The sequence below is a fragment of the Bubalus bubalis genome, chromosome 4 (genome assembly GCF_019923935.1).
Source record: "Bubalus bubalis isolate 160015118507 breed Murrah chromosome 4, NDDB_SH_1, whole genome shotgun sequence".
NCBI lineage: Eukaryota > Metazoa > Chordata > Mammalia > Artiodactyla > Bovidae > Bubalus > Bubalus bubalis.
In genome coordinates, this window is record NC_059160.1 from 43,418,904 (window position 1) to 43,438,913 (window position 20,010).

The 20,010-nt window shown below is 36.1% G+C and overlaps 1 protein-coding gene across 1 annotated transcript in view; it reads right to left on the reverse strand.

Moving 5' to 3' along the window:
• Nucleotides 1-3,825: 3,825 nt before the first annotated feature.
• SYT10 (synaptotagmin 10) overlaps nt 3,826-20,010 on the reverse strand; it is a 113,186-nt gene continuing 97,001 nt past the window's right edge. The window contains exons 5-7 of the mRNA XM_006047329.4: nt 11,719-11,890; nt 7,829-7,958; nt 3,826-4,390 (exon numbers count right to left, since the gene is read on the reverse strand). Of these exons, the coding sequence (XP_006047391.1) occupies nt 4,319-4,390; nt 7,829-7,958; nt 11,719-11,890 (374 nt within the window). The 3' untranslated portion in view covers nt 3,826-4,318. The remainder of the gene's footprint in view (nt 4,391-7,828; nt 7,959-11,718; nt 11,891-20,010) is intronic.

Consider the following 20,010-nt stretch of genomic DNA (forward strand, 5'->3'; position numbering starts at 1 on the left):
AAACCCTGGTTACCAATCTTTATGATGAACAAAGTGGTAATAAAAACATGTTTTTGCCTTGATGAGAAAACACTTGAACTGAGAATAAGTTGCTGTGGCTCAAATGTACATCTTTTTGATTAACTGTTATTGACAGATGGCAAGTATTACCAGTGCATCTTTTATTAAATTACTATTCATTTAACATATGATTGAGCAAATAGAGGAAAAGTGTTTTAATGAAAAAGAGAATTCTTACCTAAGAGATTATCAACTGAATAACATATTGGAAACATTAGCACTCTTTTGCATATAGAATATGCATTCACTATTTTCTTTTAAATAATGGGTCTTAGTAGGTTCAGATGAATCATATCCTGAGCCACATCTTCTAGTAAGTATTAAAATGCTGTATCATGGGTTTTTTGAATAGTATTAGAGAATTTTATTTCTCCTGAAAGTTAAATTACATTTAATTTAAAAAAAACATTTAATTTTGCATTCAATGTCTTTATTTCCATAGGCTTTAATATCTGCGTTTAATTGTCATTTAGTTATATAGATTCTTAATTTAATTTACTTCACTTTCTATGCTTTTGTATCATTTCTTATTGGCAGCAATCAATTCCTAGCCTACAAACTATAAATGCTTAAATCAATTAAAGTATATCAGAACAGCCAGAGCTGCTTCAAGAACAGATTTTCTGGAAGATGATTTTCTTAAATCCTCATCAACTCTAGTTTTCTTTCTTTCTTTCTTTTTTTAATTATCAGGTAATTAAATTATTTGGCCAGGATTGCAACTAAGGTGGCCAAAAAATCATATGGAACTCCATTCCATGAAAATATATCTGAGAAAATATCAAGTATTCTTTTTAAAGAGGTAAAGAAATAGCCATGCTTTCAATGTTAAGATTTTGTGTCCCTTTATTTGCAACAGTCTCTGGCTCTTTTGATGACTCGTTCTGAAATAAGTTATATTTTGTTTCATAGATAGTAAAAGTTGAGAAAGAAGTGAAAGTTTGGCTTTTTCATTTTTGAAGCAATTATTAAATGGGATTTTAATCCCATTTTTAAGGTATTGACAGCTTTTTATTGCATTGTGCAAGTTTTAAAATAGCAAACATTACAGGAGAATAAGTACAGGTGTCAATTAAATATCACAATCAGATAGATTCAAATATACGTATTTTGTATCTAATACCTGAGTCAGTATCAATCAGTTGTGAGCTCCCTGCAGTAACTAGAATGTACATAAACTCTCAAAAATTGCATAAGATAGTGGGTGCTTGGTTCTGTGTTCTGTCCCTAGTTCCCCGTCATTAGTCCTGCTGAGTTTTTTAAATGAATTGTTAATGTATTAACATCATAAGTTTTATATATTAAATAAAGTGCCAGAAATAGGACTGGCCTGACAAAAAGTTTAAATTGTCAATAAAAATGTTAAGAAACTGTGGTTTAAAAAAGCATCAACTGTTCAGAATTTTGCAAGAGAATGATTATATACTCCACAAACATCTGTGCTTTTTTATACTCAATTTCCTCATTCCCCCGATTATTTAGTGTAAAATAAGCAAATGAATAAACAAAATAAAAATAAAAAACAAAAAGAACATCAGTGTTGTTACGCTAACTAATCAACACGTTTCTTTTTCTTAGATTTATGTTTGGCAAGTCCCTAGAATTAGGTATCCGTTATATACCTAAACTGCAACTTCATCATGCATCAGTGTGGTTGTTAAAATGTGGTCTTTCACACAAATTAGTGGAGAATATCTGTAACAGCAAACCTTACTTTAAATATTGAAATGAAAAACACTGCATCTTTAACCATAAGTAGAAAGTGTTTGTACGGATGTGTGACTGTGCAGAGTAGGATGTACTGTATTGAAAATCCTACAGTGGCTCAGACAGTGAAGAATCTGCCTGCAGTGCAAGAGACCTGGATTCAGTCTCTGGGTCAGGAAGATTCCCTGGAGAAGGGAAAGGCAACCCACTCCAGTATTTTTGCCTGCAGAATTCCATGGACAGAGAAGCCTGGCAGGCTATAGTTAATGGGGTTGCAAAGAGTCAGACATGACTGAGCAACTAATACTTTCACACCATTTTAAATCATGCATTTAAAATCTGTTATGAATTTTCTCCCTTTAATCTCTCAAGGATTAGCAAATGGTCAGTCCTGATATGTTTATTCTAATCCTTAGGAAACAATAATTTTTTTAAAAATTATCTTAAACTTTTAGTCTACAATAGCCACATTAAAGTCTCCTAGTTGGCTGGTTGTTTGTGTTTTTTACTGTAAACACTGACTATTTCTACATAGGAGGCAAAGAAAAGCATGAATAAAAATCCTTAAGTAGGTTTTAGGTGAAAAAAAAATTATCATACTAAGGAAATATAGTTACTAATTAATTGTAAGCTGCAGCTATGCCTATAAACAATTGTCTCTGAACATGTTATTTTTAATAAGAGATTCATTTTGGTATTTGGCAAAACTAATACAATTATGTAAAGTTTAAAAATAAGATAAAATTAAAAAAAATTTTAAAAAAGTCTTCTCATTTGACAATTTTATTTTCCAATAAAACAAAGAATTACAAAATAGAAGTGTCATCTTCAGTAATATTGTCTATAGCAAGTGGTTCTTTTAGGCTTGGTAAAGTTTCTTTAGTTTTAAATCAGAAAATGTTAGCCAGGAATACTTGTTTTCATGGAGATGCCACAAGCAGTTTTGAAAAATTTTAGGGAATTATGTATGACTTAAAAATATTAATTTGTAAAATAGTTACATCTTAATTAATGATAATACCATCATATGAGAGGTGCCAACATACAAAATCTCAAGACTTTGAAACCTTATTTTAATATTTAGAAATAAGGGATTTTACTAAAATCAAAATTTTGCAATTGCTGATAAAATTTTCTCATTCTGATGAATCCATTTTTAAGGCCTAACTGCAGATTTTCTTGCTTTTTGGGGGGTAGGGGAGGGGGAGAAGATTTGGATTTAACCTTCTATCTTTGGATAAGTTTGAAACATGCATAATACACATCTCAAAAGTAAGGCTGGGGTCGTTCAATATAGATACTTTCTAATAGGGCCCAGAAACATGACAATAAAAAGTTGACATGATTTAAAGGAAAGTTCTGCAAAAACATTGCATTGTTTTTACAACTAGTGGCCTGATTCTTGATTCTTATGAGGACAAAGCCTTTCACAAAATACTGTGGATCTGTGCCTTAAGAATTATTTGTTTTTTATTAGATGTTGAAGTTGAATTATTTATAATTTTATAATTTGCTGAAAAATAAGTAATTTTTTTCTTTAAGAAAATACCCATTTCTAAAGATTAGCTTCTGTTTGAGTTTAAAAGTCACTATCACTGTGTACAATCCAAATGGCAATAAGCACAGAGATTCATTGTAACTTTGGTGTCAGTATGTCTATCAGCAATACAGGATCCATGTGATAACTTTATGTCACAAAATAAACATGTTGTAGTACTTGAGAACCTTATGAGTTCTGATTCTATTCATTTAGGAATACTAATGCTACATTTGAGAATATGAATAATAGAATTTTTAAAATATCAAACAGTGCTACAGATATTTGAACTAGTAACTTTAAGACAGTATAAAATAGTAGCCCAAATGGCTCAATATCCACTTGCCAGCTACTAAATATTCTTAAATATATACTCAGAGAGGATCTTCAAATTATAGTGTTTTCTCTATATCTTAAAGAATAAGCTTGAAAGAAAAAGTTTAGAGTTTAGCAAAAACCAAACTTCACCAAGAAAAGATTTTGTTGAGAATGAAAGAATAAATAATAAATAAATTAATAAATTATATTAATTTGATTATTTAATGCAGTGAGTAAAGCTCACATTTTCCATTAAGGTTTATATAGAACCATATACACAACTGAAAATGAACATAGTTTTAACAAAGTCAAAACCATACATATATGACATGTGCTACTTTACACAATAGCAGCATTAACTATATTTAATTTTAGATAAGTATGGATTATTTTCAAAAATGTATTATTTGCTTATTCAGAGAATTTACAATTTATTAAAAACAGTTTTTCTGCTAATTGGCATATGACACAAATAATAAAATGCCTTATGTAAGTAAAGACCATTTGTATTCAAGTAAAATATATTAAGATGTTCAAAGTCAGTAAACAAACAATAAAGGCAAATACAATTTACACAATATTTTGTTTGTTATCAGGATGTATTTCAAATGAGGAAATAAAATCTTCCACTTTTTTTTCTGATTTGGTGAGTACATGGTCCTGGGTCCTCATTGTAATGGCATTATTTTGGAAGCATTATGGTGTGGAAGTTGGCTTGGGAGATGGACAGGATCCTTGACTATCAAAACTGGTCGCCCGGCCAGGTAACTGAAAGATAATAATTTTATAATGTAAAAAAAAATAATAAAGTGGGTAATTGTTGTTACCTTTTAATAGTAAATATTCACACCCATGATATGCTAGTCTCTGAAGAGAAGATATACATAACTCCCCATGACCTTCATAACTCACCTTCTCAGGTGGCGTGAGGGGACACAAACATCTCACAAAAATGTAGGCAGAGCATGGTACATAGATGACATGCAGGGAAACTGCAGATTCATTTCACATTCCATCACAGACTATTAGTTTTAGACTATTAGGCTCAGATGGCAAAGAATCTGCCTACAATGTAGGAGATCCAGGTTTGATCCCTGGGTTGGGAAGATCCCTGGCAAAGGGAATGGCTACCCACTCCAGTATTCTTGCCTGGTGAATTCCATGGACAGTGGAGCCTGGTGGGCTACAGTCCATGGGGCCACAAAGAATCGTGGGAAACAACTGAACAACTAACACTTTCATTCTAAGGTTGGGTAAAAGCAAGAAGGTTCAAGACACAAGAGCCTGTATTCCATTTGCTGTAAGGCAGGAGGTGATTTTTATAGAAGCAATTAATAAGAAGGACTGAGTTTGGAAAATAGGAGCCACAGGGATAAAGAATAATTTCTTCTAGTCCCTAAATATTATGTATATTTTAAATGTTTAATTACAATAGGATAAACTTTTATATCCAAGTAGAAGTAGACAGCTTTTCCAAGTGATGTTTTAGTCTCTTTCTTACCAATTTACTCAGCTCTTGAGTAATTGTTCCCTTCTCATTTTAGTCCCTGCTGTGGCAACAAAACACATAATTCCACACACAGCACTTTCCCACAATTCAAAATCCAGCCAGTTCTTAGGTCTGTAGTCCCTATGTTCTGTTTGACCAGTGAATGCAGGTGCAGAAGTCAGAAAAAGTGAGCTATTTGCTGGAGAAAATACCTCTGCATAATCTTTTCAGCCCTCTTGTCCTCTGCTAGTGAGCAACTAGAAAATTGTATCTAGGATCTTCTGATGTTTATCTTTCCTATATACCCTACAATTTGGAGAAGGAAATGGCAACCCACTCCAGTATTCTTGCCTGGAGAATCCCAGGGATGGGGGAGCCTGGTGGGCTGCCGTCTATGGGGTTGCGCAGAGTCGGACACGACTGAAGTGACTTAGCAGTAGCATACCCTACAATGACTGAAAAGTTCTCCCATGTTTTCAAGCACAAATTCATGCCTATTTCATAGTTTTTCCTCATCATATAAATGTATAACTTCTTATTGTTGTTCAGTTGCCCTAAACAACAGTCAAACAGTCATGTTCGACTCTTCACAACCCCATGGACTGCGGCATGCCCAACTTAGTGAAAGTGAAGTCGCTCAGTCGTGTCCGACTCTTTGCGACCCCATGTATTGTAGCCTACCAGGCTCCTCTGTCCATGGGATTTTCCAGGCAGTAGTACTGGAGTGGATTGCCATTTCCTTCTCCAGTGGATCTTCCCGGCCCAGGGATCGAACCCAGGTCTCCTGCATTGTAGACAGACGCTTTACCGTGTGAGCCAAGCAATTATAATATGCTTTGGGTCATAAAATATCTGTCCTTTCATTAGTTAAAAGTTGTTGATCACACTATCTCACTTATCCCTACATCATTCCTATAAACTCTGTAAGAGCGTGTATTTCTCTTTTTTAAATATTTATTAATTTTTTGGCTGTGCTGGGTCTTCATTGTGGCATGCAGGATCTTTGGTTGTGGAATGAGGATGCTTAGTTGCCACATGTAGAGCCTAGTTCTCTGACCAGGGATCAAACCTGGGGCCCCTGCATTGGGAATGCAGAGTCTTAGTCACTGGACAATCAGGGAAGTCCCAGAGGTGTGCATCTCTATTTTCTAAATATGGAGAAATGTAGCTGCAGCTAAAGCACATGGTCTGCCCTTGATTAGACAGTCAGAGGGACAAGGGTTAGAATTCATGTCTGCCTTCAGTGTAGTACTCTGCCCAGCAAACTCTGTTCTTATGTCTAGATTCTTAGACCTAATAATCAACTTATCAAACTAAGTAAAAACAAAGATGAGAATCAGGAAAAGAATAGTTAAGCAGTAGCATGTACTTCAGATAATACACGTTGTTGAAATGAAACAACCTTCTCAGGACTTATCGAGTTATTATTTAGGGGAAAGTGCTGTGTGAATGTGCACTTGCATAGCACGTCTGTCTTTTATGATTTACAATAAATGATGAAGTGAGTTAAGGATTTGGAACATTAATGTAATAAAGCAGATAATTTATCTAAGATGACATTTCACCTCCTATGTCTGAGCATGTGCTGTTTATATAGTGTTCATGGAATTTTCCCCATAATGTCTTGAGTAACACAGCCAAGGTCACATTTTTGTAACCAAGCTGAGAACAGAATGAGGGCTCAATGACATTTAGTTAATTATACTGCTCTGTCTCTCCTATTCAATGTATGCTTAGTGACAGAATAAGAAGCAGAATCTTATTCATGGGAGAAATAGCAATGTATACTTCACTTACTATTACTGTGTGGTTATCATAAATTTTTGCATAAATTTCACCTCTTATCAACTCACAACTAATTAAATCATATAAATAATTTATTTTGAGGTTCTTCAAGATATTCCAGTCTTTGAAAAAGAAAGACTTCACCTGGCAACATTCACTGTATAGAGTAGACCGACAACTGCTTTCATGGCTAAAAGCTCTGGTAGAAACTGGTATTGATATTGCTTCTAGTTAATATAACTATTAATATTAGTTCTATTTAGAACAACATTGTGCTATACTCTGTGTTAAGTACTTAATAGTCAGCAGTTTGTCTAGTTTTACTCTACGTTTACTGCTATTAAGTAGTAATAACAGAAACTTAAGTTTATGTCTTGCCCAAGGTTCTCCAATATGTGGTCACACAGCAGAGCCAGGTTTTCAACTTAGGCAAACTGATGCCTCAATATTTTTAAAAACAATCTGTGAGACTTTTCACTTCCTGGACAGAGCCAGTAACTATATACCTCTTCCCTTACATATTAAGTGACATTTTTGTTTAGGGATTCTTGGGAAGTTTACGTGAGGTGGCTGTTTTCACAAAAGGGAAGCAACAAAATTCAGTTTCCAGGTAATAATGAATTTACTTGATTGATCCACCACTTAATGACACAAGTTTTCAGATTATGTAGAGAAAATAATAGATTTGCAGTTTTTATGGACTTACTCTAGAGGAATACCAAACTCAAGAAAATTTAGTTATTTTAAAAAACCAACAAGACATACAGAATTTTGCATACTGGATAACTGAGTCTATGGGACAAAAACAAGAGCAAATAGCTATTTTTTTAAAAAAGGTGAATATGTAAAATGTTAGTGAAATGTTAGCAGATAAATAATATTCAAACAAGAGATAAAGAAAAGAGTATATGCAAGAGATGTCCAAAGCTTACCTCCAACAAGGGGTGCCAATGTGTTATTGGTTTTCGGTGATAGGTCAACATTTCATTCCAGTGGTCTCGCCCAAGACCCTTTGCATCCAGTCCTGTTCTACAAACTCCTATGACCTCATTGTGTCCTACCCTATGATTTGGAGAATATTTTACTTTCATTCCAATATTCAAAGATAAGTTTCAAACACCTTAACAGAATTTTAAGCACAACTAAAACAGTAGATTTTGTGATAAGTTCTAGATAATTTTGCATATTAAACTACTTCAAGCCAAATGAAGAGTCTTAAGTAAGTTAAAACTTACTAAACAAGATTGGGCTTCCCAGGTGGTTCTAGTGGTAAAGAACCCAACAGCCAATGCAGGAGATATGAAAGATGCAGGTTCAATTCCTGGGTCAGGAAGATCCCCTGGAATTGGGCATGGCAACCCATTTCAGTGTTCTTGCCTAGAAAATTCCTTGGACAGAGGAGCCTGGTGGACTACAATCAATAGGGTTGCAAAAAGTAGAACACAACTGAAGTCACTGAGCAGGATCAGCATTCAAAAATGAATTTTTAAAAGGACTATACCCAAACTATTTTAGGGCTCTGTAAATTAAGCACATTTCACAATAATAGGAGTGTGATTAAGAAATGCCAGTTGGTCCTTACCTATATGATGTGTTTCTTTCTTAGAAGCAGACCTATTAACTTTAAGTGATGTAACTCTAATCTCCTTTTTCCCAAAGGGCTTAATGTTTTATAATGATGCATAAATTACTCATAAAGAGTTCCATAAATGAGCTTGTATAAATGACCTGATTGTATAATTACCTGATTCTAAATGATATGTCAGTGAATGTTACCACTGGTATAATAATTAAACAGGGAAGGGCTACATTTTGAACCATGGCATTTAACTTACTGAATAGCATCAGAGCATAGTGAACTTCTTGTTTTCTATTCATGCCTTGTTTTCATAGCAATAAATCAAAATAATAATGACAGTTAATGTTTTTGAGAGCTTATTATGTGTGAGACACTTTTCTAAGTAATTTAAATGTACTGACTCACTTAATCTTTACATCATGACCATGAATATCATTTTTATCAACTCATTTTTGCAGACAAAGAAGTTAAAAATTCAGAAGGGACCTGCCTGCCTTTGTACACTTAGTAAGATATAGAAGCCTTGAATCAAAAGAGTTGACCCAAACACATATGGGGTAAGCTGCTTTTCCAGAACAGAATGCAAGTTAAAGGCATTTTTTTCTAGCATTATTTTGACAGAAAACTCTAAGGAGATTTTTGAGATGATTTTAGGGCATTTCTCACTGTCACTGATGTATTAATTGTACAGTTAATTAATGATGTAGTAATTAACTGGTGTATTATGGCAGAAAGCAAAGAGGAACTAAAGAGCCTCTTGATGAAAGTGAAAGAGGAGAGTGAAAAAGCTGGCTTAAAACTCAACGTTCAAAAAACTAAGATCATGGCATCTGGTCCTATCACTTCACGGCAAATAGATAGGGAAATAATGGAAACAGTGACAGACTTTATTTTGGGGGGGCTCCAAAATTATTGCACCTGGTGACTGCAGCCATGGAATTAAAAGACACTTGCTCCTTGGAAGAAAAGCTATGAATAACATAGACAGCATATTAAAAAGCAGAGACATTACTTTGCTGACAAAGGTCTGTCTAGGCAAAGCAATGGTTTTTCCAGTAGTCATGAATGAATGCACAAGTTGGACCATAATGAAAGCTGAGCGCTGAAGAATTGATGCTTTTGAACTGTGTTGTTGAGAGTCCCTTGGACAGCAAGGAGATCCAACCAGTCCATTCTAAAGGAAATCAGTCCTGACTATTCATTGGAAGGACTGATGCTGAAGCTGAAACTCCAATACTTTGGCCACCTGATGTGAAGAACTGACTCATTAGAAAAGATACTGATGCTTAGAAGGCTCAAAGGCAGGAGGAGAAGGAGACAATAGAGGATGAGATGGTTGGATGTCATCACCAACTCGATGGACATGAGTTTGAGCAAGCTCTGGGAGTTGGTGATGGACAGGGAAGCCTGGCATGCTGTAGTCCATGGGGTCTCAAAGAATAAGATACTACTGAATGACTGAGCTGAACCGACTGAATTTTAGAAGGGACTGGGAGATGATTAAATAGTGCCCACATTTATACAATTAAGGATATTGAGGATTCTTGAGGATACATTCATTAATTCAATTATTCACTTTCTCAGTATGCAACAAATATTTATTGAGATTCTTAAAGGAGCCACAGGTTTTTCCTAGTCACTGAGGATAAAACAATAAACAAGTCACTGCCCTCAAAGAGTTTACAACCTATTGAATTAATGTCATTAGCAGACTAAAAGGTAGATAAGGAAAAACATAGTTTGAGCAAACTCTGGTCACTGGTGATGGACAGGGAAGCCTGTGTGCTGCAGTCCATGGGGTCACAAAGAGTCAGACATGAATGAGTGACTGAACTGAACTGGACTGATGCTTAGTAACTTTCCCCTTAAAATGAAGTCCTCACAAAAGTATATTTTTATAAATAACTTTTAAAATTCATTTTACGGATTGTAGGGTCCACTTCCCTAAAGTTATTTGGGTGACAAATGCTCAGTTGTATCTATCTGCAGTCTTTGCTGTGAGAAATCAATGGGAGTAATTTTTTGATAAAGTGGAACAAGGGGTTCTGATTGAAACACTAATATTTTTAGAGTTTGCCATTTCAACTATAAATTCAAGATTTCTCTCTCTCTCTCTTTAAACATTGTCAGCTTTTCTATAATCTGTGATATAAACTAACTTCAAATAGTATAAATCATCTTATCTTTCAGTACTTCATTTTTCTAGCTGTCATCCAGAGTATACCATTTTTGATGTTTCTCTGTTATAGGGTCCTGGTTACTACTATTTGCATAATAATACAAAATAGACACTTTGAATATGTATGTATGTGCATTCTGTACCACTTGTGTTATCTTTAGATCAAAATAAGACACTATCTATGTGCTGATAATTTTGTAGTTTAAATATACAAGATTCATTTTTGAAATCCTTATAAATATAAAGAGAAAACAATAAGAAGAATTATATAGCAAGGAACTTCAGTGGAACACAAGTTCAGAGGAAGAAGAGATTGATTAACCAAGAAAGACGCAGAAGTGGTGACTCGAGCAGAGCTGTAAACCATTAATGAAATGAGATAAACTGAGCAGAGCAACATTTCAGATAAGGAAGGAGTAGGTGTTCCAACAGGAAGAAGATTCAGTGCTTTACTCAGGAGTTGCCTATTTATTGTATAAATGGAGAAGTAATCAAAGTGTGTGAGTTAGAAGAACTATCCATAAAGCAATGATTTAAGATTAGTGTGAAACCTTCAAGGCAATAACAATATGGACAATATTCACCTTCAATTCTTAATACTTACTGTTCACAATTCCACATTATACTGATGTTTCAAAAATGGAAAAGTGAATCTCTAAGAGAAAACTTGCCCTTTACACAGCTAACTAATGATAGAGCTCAGGTAAGCATCATGATATTCATATTCTAGCCCACTTGGAAAAGCAAAATCCATTGATTGTAATTTCTGCTGTTACTATTTTTAAAAGCTTCACAAAAGTGTTTCTTATAATGTATCCCATACAGCTTCCACACCCATTATGTCACAATACTCAGGTAACCTGTCCTTCAACTTCAGAATGATGTCCTTTGGAAAAGAAAAATGAAATGTTATAGCACAGAATAAAGTAAATTTTGATTAAATAATTTTTCCCTTTTCCAATTTAAATTAAAATTCTTGTAGCAGAAAATAACCTGAAAAGCTGAATTTGGTCCACATATGACTAAATGTAGCAATTACTCTGTGAGTAAAGAAATGAACATACCTATCATAATCCATGACTGCAATGGAGAGGCTGACCTGGTCCACATTCTCCGGAGGGATGTCGAAAATAATTGCCTCATTGTATACAGGGTTTAGAGTGTTTTTCTTCGTAGTTGTTTTCTTCTTTTTTAATCTTCGACCCTCATACATCAGAGACACTTTGACATAAGGATCTAGCAATAGAAAGGTAGTTTTAATAAAATGCAAATAATAGTACAAAGCACAAATAAAAACTGTGGTTAATTTTATTAAATAAGAAAAGCGGTATATTATGCCTTATAGTGGTATATTATGTCCTATAATGATATATTATGTCCTATAGTTTCAATTATACCAAAGAAATTTTTGCACTGTTAAGAAAGTTCTAGGACCTACAACAGATTTCCCAACCTGGGGATCCAGCAAAGGGACTGAGAACTCCCAGGGACTTTGACATTGGAGGCCAGTGGGATTTGATTACAGAACTTCCACAGGACTGGGGAAAGAGACTCTTGCAGGGCATAAACAACACCTTGTGCCCACCAGGATCCAAGAGAAAGGAGTAGTGTCCACATAAGAGACTGAGCCAGACGTGCATGTGTGTGTCCAAGAGTCTCTGGAGAAAGCATCGGTCAACGGTGGCCTGTTGCGGAGTCAGGGACACTAAATACAACAGTGCAGGCATAAGTCCTTTTGAAGGAAGTCTCCATTATCGTCATTACTCCTACCATAGTTTGCCCTCAGGCCAAAAAACAGGAAGGGAACACAGCCCCAATCACCAACAGAAAATTGGATTAAAGATATATTGATCACGGCACCACCTATCAGAACAAGAACCAGATTCCCCCACAGTCAGTCTCTCCCATCAGGAAGCTTCCCAAGCCTCTTATCCTTATCCATCAAAAAGCAGATAGAATGAAAACCACAGTCACAGAAAACTAACCAAACTGATCACATAGAACACAGCCTTGTCTAACTCAATGAAACATTGAGCCATGCCGGGTAGGGCCACCCAAGATGGATGGGTCATGGTGTAGAGATCTGACAAAAACGTGGTCCACTGGAGAAGGGAATGGCAAACCACTTCAGTATTCTTGCCTTGAAAACCCTGTGAACAGTATAAAAAGGCAAAATGATAAGACATTGAAAGATGAACTCCTCAGATACGTAGGAGCCCAATATACTACTGGAATAGTGGAGACATAACTCCAGAAAGATGGAGAGACAGAGCCAAAGTGAAAACAATGCCCAGGTGTGGATGTGACTGGTGATGGAAGCAATGTCTGATGACTTCCTATGAACAATATTGCATAGGAAACTAGAATGTTTGGTCTATGAATCAATGTAAATCGGAAGTGATCAAACAGAAGATGGCAAGAGTGACCATTGACATTTTATGAATCAGTGAACTAAAATGAATTAGAATGGGTGATTTAATTCAGATGATCATTATATCTACTACTGTGGGCAAGAATCGCTTAGAAAAAAGTGGAATAGCCCTCATAGTCTACAAAAGAGTCCGAAATGCAGTACTTGGGTGCAATCTCAAAAATAAAAGAATGATCTCTATTCATTTACAAGGCAAACCATTCAATATCAGAGTAACCCAAGTCTATTCTCCAACCACTTATGCTAAAGAAGCTGAACAGTTCTATGATTATCTACAAGACCTTTTAGAATTAACATCCAAAAAAAATGTACCTTTCATCATAAGGGACAGGAATGCAAAAATAGGAAGTCAAGAGATACCTGGAGTAACAGGCAAGTTTAGTCTTGGAGTACAAAACGAAGTAGGGCAAAGGCTAACAGAGTTTTGCCAAGATAACACACTGCTTATAGCAAACATCCACTTCCAAGAAGACAAGAGACAACTCTACCCATGGACATCACCAAATGGTCAATATCAAAATGAGATTGATTATTTTCTTTGCAGCTGAAGATGGAAAAGCTCTACACAGTCAGCAAAAACAAGACCAGGACCTGACTGTGGCTCAGATCATGAATTCCTTATTACAAAATTTAGGCTAAAACTGAAGAAAGTAGGGAAAACCACTAGACCATTCAGGTATGACTTAAATCAAATCTCTTAATTATACAGTGGCTGTAGCAAACAGATTCAAGGGATTAAATCTTACACACAGAGTGCCTGGAAAACTGTGGACAGAGGTTCATGACATTGTACAGAAGGTGATGATCAAGACCATCCTCAAGAAAAATAAAGGCAAAATGGTTGCCTGAGGAGACCTTACAAATTGCTAAGAGAAGAAGAGAAGCTAAAGGCAAAGGAGAAAAGGAAAAATATACGCATTTGAATGCAGAGTTCCAAAGAACAGCAAGGAGAGATAAGAAAGCCTTCCTCAGTGATCAATGCAAAGAAATAGAGGAAAACAACAGAATGGAAAAGACTAGCTATCTCTTAAAGAAAATTAGAGACACCAAGGTAACATTTCATGCAAAAATGGGCACACTAAAGGACAGAAAAGGTAAGGACCTAACAGAAGCAGAAGATATTAAGAGGTGGCAGAAATACACAGAAGAACTATACAGAAAAGATCTTAGTGACCAGGGTAACCACGATGGTATGATCACTGACCTAGAGCCAGATATCCTGGATTGAGAAGTCAAGTAGGCCTTAGGAAGCATCACAATGAACAAAGCTAGTGGAGGTGATGGAACTACAGTTGAGATATTTCAAATCCTAAAAGATGATGCTGTGAAAGTGTTGCACTCAGTATGCCAGCAAATTTGGAAAACTCAGCAGTGGCCACAGGACTGGAAAAGGCCAGTTTTCATTGAATCCCAAAGAAAGGCAACATCAAAGATTGTTTAAATTATGGCACAATTGCAGTCATCCCACGTGCTAGTAAAGTGATGCTCAAAATTCTACAAGCCACACTTCAGTGGTACATGAACTGAGAACTTCCAGATGTTTAAGCTGGACTTAGAAAAGGCAGAGGAACTGGAAATCAAATGCCAACATCAATTGGATCATCGAAAAAGCAAGGAAGTTCCAGAAAAACATCTACTTCTGCTTTATTGACTATGCCAAAGCCTTTGACTGTATGGATTATAACAAACAGTGGAAAATTCTAAGAGATGGGAATACCAGACCAATTTATCTGCCACCTCAGAAATCTGCATGCAGGTCAAGAAGCAACAGTTAGAATCAGACATGAAACAAAAGACTGGTTCCAAATTGGGAAAGGAGGACATCAAGGCTGTATATTGTGACCCTGCTTATTTAACTTATATGCAGAGTACATCATGTGAAATGCTGGGCTGGATGAATCACAATCTGGAATCAAGATTGCTGGAAGAAATATCAATAACCTCAGATATGCAAATGACACCACCCTTATGGCAGAGTGTGAAGAGGAACTAAAGAGCCTCTTGATGAAAGTGAAAGAGGAGAGTGAAAAAGCTGACTTAAAACTCAACATTGAAGAAACAAAGATCATGACATCTGGTCCCATCACTTCACAGCAAATTGATGGGGAAACAATGGAAACAGTGTCAGACTTTATTTTGGAGGGCTACAAAATCACTGCAGATGGTGACTGCAGCCATGAAATTCAAAGACACTTGCTCCTTGGAAGAAAAGCTATGAACAACCTAGACAGCATATTAAAAAGCAGAGACATTGCTTTGCCGACAAAGGTCTGTCTAGTCAAAGCTATGGTTTTTCCAGTAGTCACATAAGGATGTGAGAGTTGAACTATAAAGAAAGCTGAGCACCAAAGAATTGATGTTTTTGAACTGTGGTGCTGGAGAAGACTCTTGAGAGTCCCTTGGACTGCAGGAAGATCCATCCTGTCTATCCTGAAAGAAATCAGTCCTGAATATTCATTGGAAGGACTGATACTGAGGCTGAAGCTGCAATACTTTAGTCACCTGATGGGAGGAACTGACTCATTAGAAAGATTTTGATGCTGGGAAAGGTTGAAGGCAGGAGGAGAAGGGGATGGCAGAGGATGAGATGGTTGGATGGCCTCATTAACTTAATGTACATGAGTTTGAACAAGCTCCGCTGTTGGTGATGGACAGGGAAGCCTGGTGTGCTGCAGTCCATGGGACCCAAAGAGATGGGCATGACTGAGCAACTGAACTGACTGACTGATGCCCTATTGTATTACCAGTTTTATAATTAAATGGCATAACTGGGGGGCAACAGAATTAGACTTCTTATTGAATGAACTAGAAAAGAATTAGTTGATCACTGTGTTTAATACAACAGAGAAAATCCACTATTTTACCAAGAGCCAGTCTAAATTATAATGTGTCTTTTAGTTATTTGAAGACATGTTTTAGTGTAAGAGATATCTAAGGAATATAATCCCAATAGGAACAATTGTATTTATTTTCTTCAAAGTGATTTAGAATTAGAAGACTAAAATTTATGAAATAGCAACATTGTATCTACATAATTATATATAATCACAATGAATTGAAATTAGCAAAACTATACTTGTTAGGACTGTCTTGAATTGTTGGAAAAGGCACTAAATTTAGAGGTTCTGTTTCAGTCATCATGCTTGATAAGGAGTTTGGATTGAAGGAATGATTACTACAAATCATTTATTAAATGCTCAGCCATATAAAATGAAAAAAGGTAATATTTAGTTTACATATATTCTCAAGGAAGTTTCTTCAAATATATTGTCTATATGATGCCAATAGGAAAGAGAAATTTTCATTTAGGCTATATTTTTATGGGCCAAAGAGGACAAATAATTGGTAACAAGTTCTGCCCTAGCTGATCGATCTCTAACCTTAAGTAGAAAAACTGCCACAGTATTATAGAAAATCATACAATATTTGCAATAAGGAGTTCATGATCTGAGCCACAGTCAGCTCCCAGTCTTGTTTTTGCTGCCTGTGTAGAGCTTCTCCATCTTCAGCTGCAAAGAAAATAATCAATCTCATTTCAATATTGACCATCTACCGATGTCCATGTGTAGAGTCATTTCTTGTGTTGTTGGAAGAGGGTGTTTGCTATGAGCATTGCATTATCTTGGCAAAACTCTGTTAGCCTTAACTTACCTGTTACTAGAGGTTTCTCTTGACTTCCTACTTTTGCATTCCAGTCCCCTATGACAAAAATGACATCTTTTTTAGATGTCAGTTCTAGAAGGTCTTGTAAGTCTTCATAGAACCATTCAACTTCAGGTTATCTGGCATTAGTGGTTGGGGCACAGTCTTGGATTACTCTGATACTGAATAGTTTGCCTTGGAAATGAACAGAGATCATTCTGTCCTTTTGAGATTGCACCCAAGTGCTGTACTTCGGACTTTTGTTGACTATGAGGGCTATTCCATTTCTTCTAAGGGATTCTTAGAAGAATAGTAGTAGATATAGTGGCCCACAGTAATAGATATAATGGTCACCTGAATTAATTTCGCCCATTCCAGTCCATTTTAGTTCACTGATTCCTAAAATCGTGATGTTCACTCTTGCCATCTCTTGCTTTACCACTTCCAATTTACCTTGATTCATGGACCTAACATTTTAGTTTCCTATACAATCTTGTTCTTTACAGCATCAGACTTTACTTCCATCACTGGTCACATCCACAACTGGGCATTGTTTTCATTTTGGCTCTGTCTCTTCATTCTTTCTGGAGTTATTTCTCCAAAACATTAAAAAAAAAAAAAAAAAAAAGAACATGGCATCTGGTCCCATCACTTCATAGCAAATAGATGGGGAAACAATGGAAATAGTGACAGACTTTATTTTCTTAGGTTCCAAAATCACTGCAAATGGTGACTGCAGCCATGAAATTAAAAGACACTTACTCCTTGGAAGAAAAGCTATGACAAACCTAGACAGGATATTAAAAAGCAGAAACATTACTTTGCTGACAAAGTCTGTCTAGTGAAAACTATGGTTTTTCCAGTAGTCATGTATCGATGTGAGAGTTGGACCACAATGAAAGATGACCACTGAAAAATTGATGCTTTTGAACTGTGGTGTTGAAGAAGACTCTTGAGAGTCCCTTGGACTGCAAAGAGATCCAACCGGTTCATCCTAAAAGAAATCAGTCCTCAATAGTCATTGAAAGGACTGAAGCTGAAGCTTTAATTCTTTGGCCACCTAATGGGAAGAATTGACTCATTGGAAAAGACCCTGATGCTGGGAAAGATTGAAAGCAGGGGAAAAAGGGGGCAACAGAGGATGAGATGGTTGGATGGCATCACTGATGCAATATACATGAGTTTGAGCAAGTTATGGGAGTTCGTGATGGACAGGGAAGCCTGGTGTGCAACAGTCCATGGGGTCACAAAGAGTCAGACAGGACTGAGCGACTGAACTGAACTGAACTGGTATAATATTTATCAAAAGTTTGCTTTTTGTACCTTTTTATTAAAAGGAAGCATGGTTTTGGAAGAGGGTATAGGCATTGGGGTGAGTTTGCTAGGTGGTAAAACTGTCTATTCTATCTTCATTTGTTCTTTTTTTTCATTATAGTTACCCTCCAATTATAGCACTACAATTTTTTTTCACTCTATCAATATAATCATAGATCATATTTCCTTAGAATAAGCCAAAAATGTGACGTTAATTTATTTCAGCAAATGAATGAAAGGAAAGTTTTTTAGATTCTAGAAAAATGTATCTGTATATTTCATAAGCATTTGTACCAAGGGGCCAAAACACATTTTGTGGCTGGAAATAAGGTATATAGAGGAAAACAAGGTAAAAGGGAAATATTCAATGACTGTTTGTATTTTTTTTAACTTTTTATTTTATATTGGCATACAGTTGTCAAACTCAGCTGAGCGACTAACAAACACACATACAGAGTTGATTAACAATGTTGTGTTAGTTTTAGGTTTACAGAAAAGTGGTTCCGTTATGCATATATTTTTATGCATATACATGCATCTATTCTTTTTATGGGCTTCCCTGGTAGCTCAGACGGTAAAGCATCTGCCTACAATGCAGGAGACCTGGGTTCGATCCCTGAATAGGGAAGATCCCCTGGAGAAAGAAATGGCAACCCATTCCAGTATTCATGCCTGGGAAATCCCATGGACCAAGGAGCCTGGTGGGCTACAGTACATCGGGTCGCAAAGAGTTGGAGACGACTGAGTGACTTCACTTCACTTCACTTCACTTCATTCTTTTTCTAATTCTTTTCCCATTTAGACTGTTACAGTATTGAGTAGAGTTATCTTCCCTATAGAGTACGTGCTTGTTGGTTATCCATTTTAAATATAGCAGGGTGTGGTGGTGGTTTAATTGCTAAGGCGTGTCTGACTCTTGTGACCCAATGGACTGTAGCCGCCAGGCTCCTCTGTCCATGGGATTCTCCAGGCAAGAATATTGGAATGGGTTGCCATTTCCTTCTTCAGAGGATCTTCCTGACCCAGGAATTGAACCCTGGATCCCCTGAATTGCAGGCAGATTCTTTACTGACTTAGCTATGAGGGAAGCCCAGGTTGTATATATCAATAGCATTGTGTACATATCAATCCCCTAATCCCTGGCTATTCCTTCCCCCCACCCAGTCCCCCTGGTAACCATAAGTTTGTTCTCTAACTCTGTGAGTTTGTCTAAATAGAAATATTGATCAATGGAACAGGATGGAAAACCCAGAAATAAACCCATGAACCTATGGTCAATTAATCTATGACAAAAGTGGAAAAACTAAACAATGAAATAATGGAGGTAAGATAGTCTCTTCAATAAATGGTGCTGGGAAAACTAGACAGCTATATGTTAAAAAAATGAAATTAGAACATTCTTTAGCAGCATACACAAAAATAAGCTCAAAATGGATTAAAGGCCTAAATGTGAGATGAGACACTATAAAACTCTTAAGAGCACCCATGGATGATTCATGTCAATGTATGGCAAAAACCACTACAATATTGTAAAGTAATTAGCCTCCAATTAAAATAAATAAATAAATTTAAAAAAAAAAAACCTCTTAGAGCAAGACATAGGCAAAAGACTTTCTGACATAAATCGCAGCAACATCTTTTTTTTGATCTGTTTCTCACAGTAATGGAAATGAAAGCAAAAATAAACAAATGGGACTTAATTAAACTCAAAAGCTTTTGCATAGCAAAGGAAACAATAAACAAAACTAAAAGACAATCCACAGAAAGGGAGAAAATATTTGCAAACAATGTGACTGACAAGGGGTTTGTTTTCAATATTTACAAAGAGATCATGCATTTTAACATCATCAAAACAAACAACCCAGGGCTTCCCTGGTTGCTCAGTGGTAAAGAAATCACCTGCCAATGTAGGAGATATGGGGTCAGTCCCTGATCTGGGAAGACCCCACTTCCATGGAGCAACTAAGCC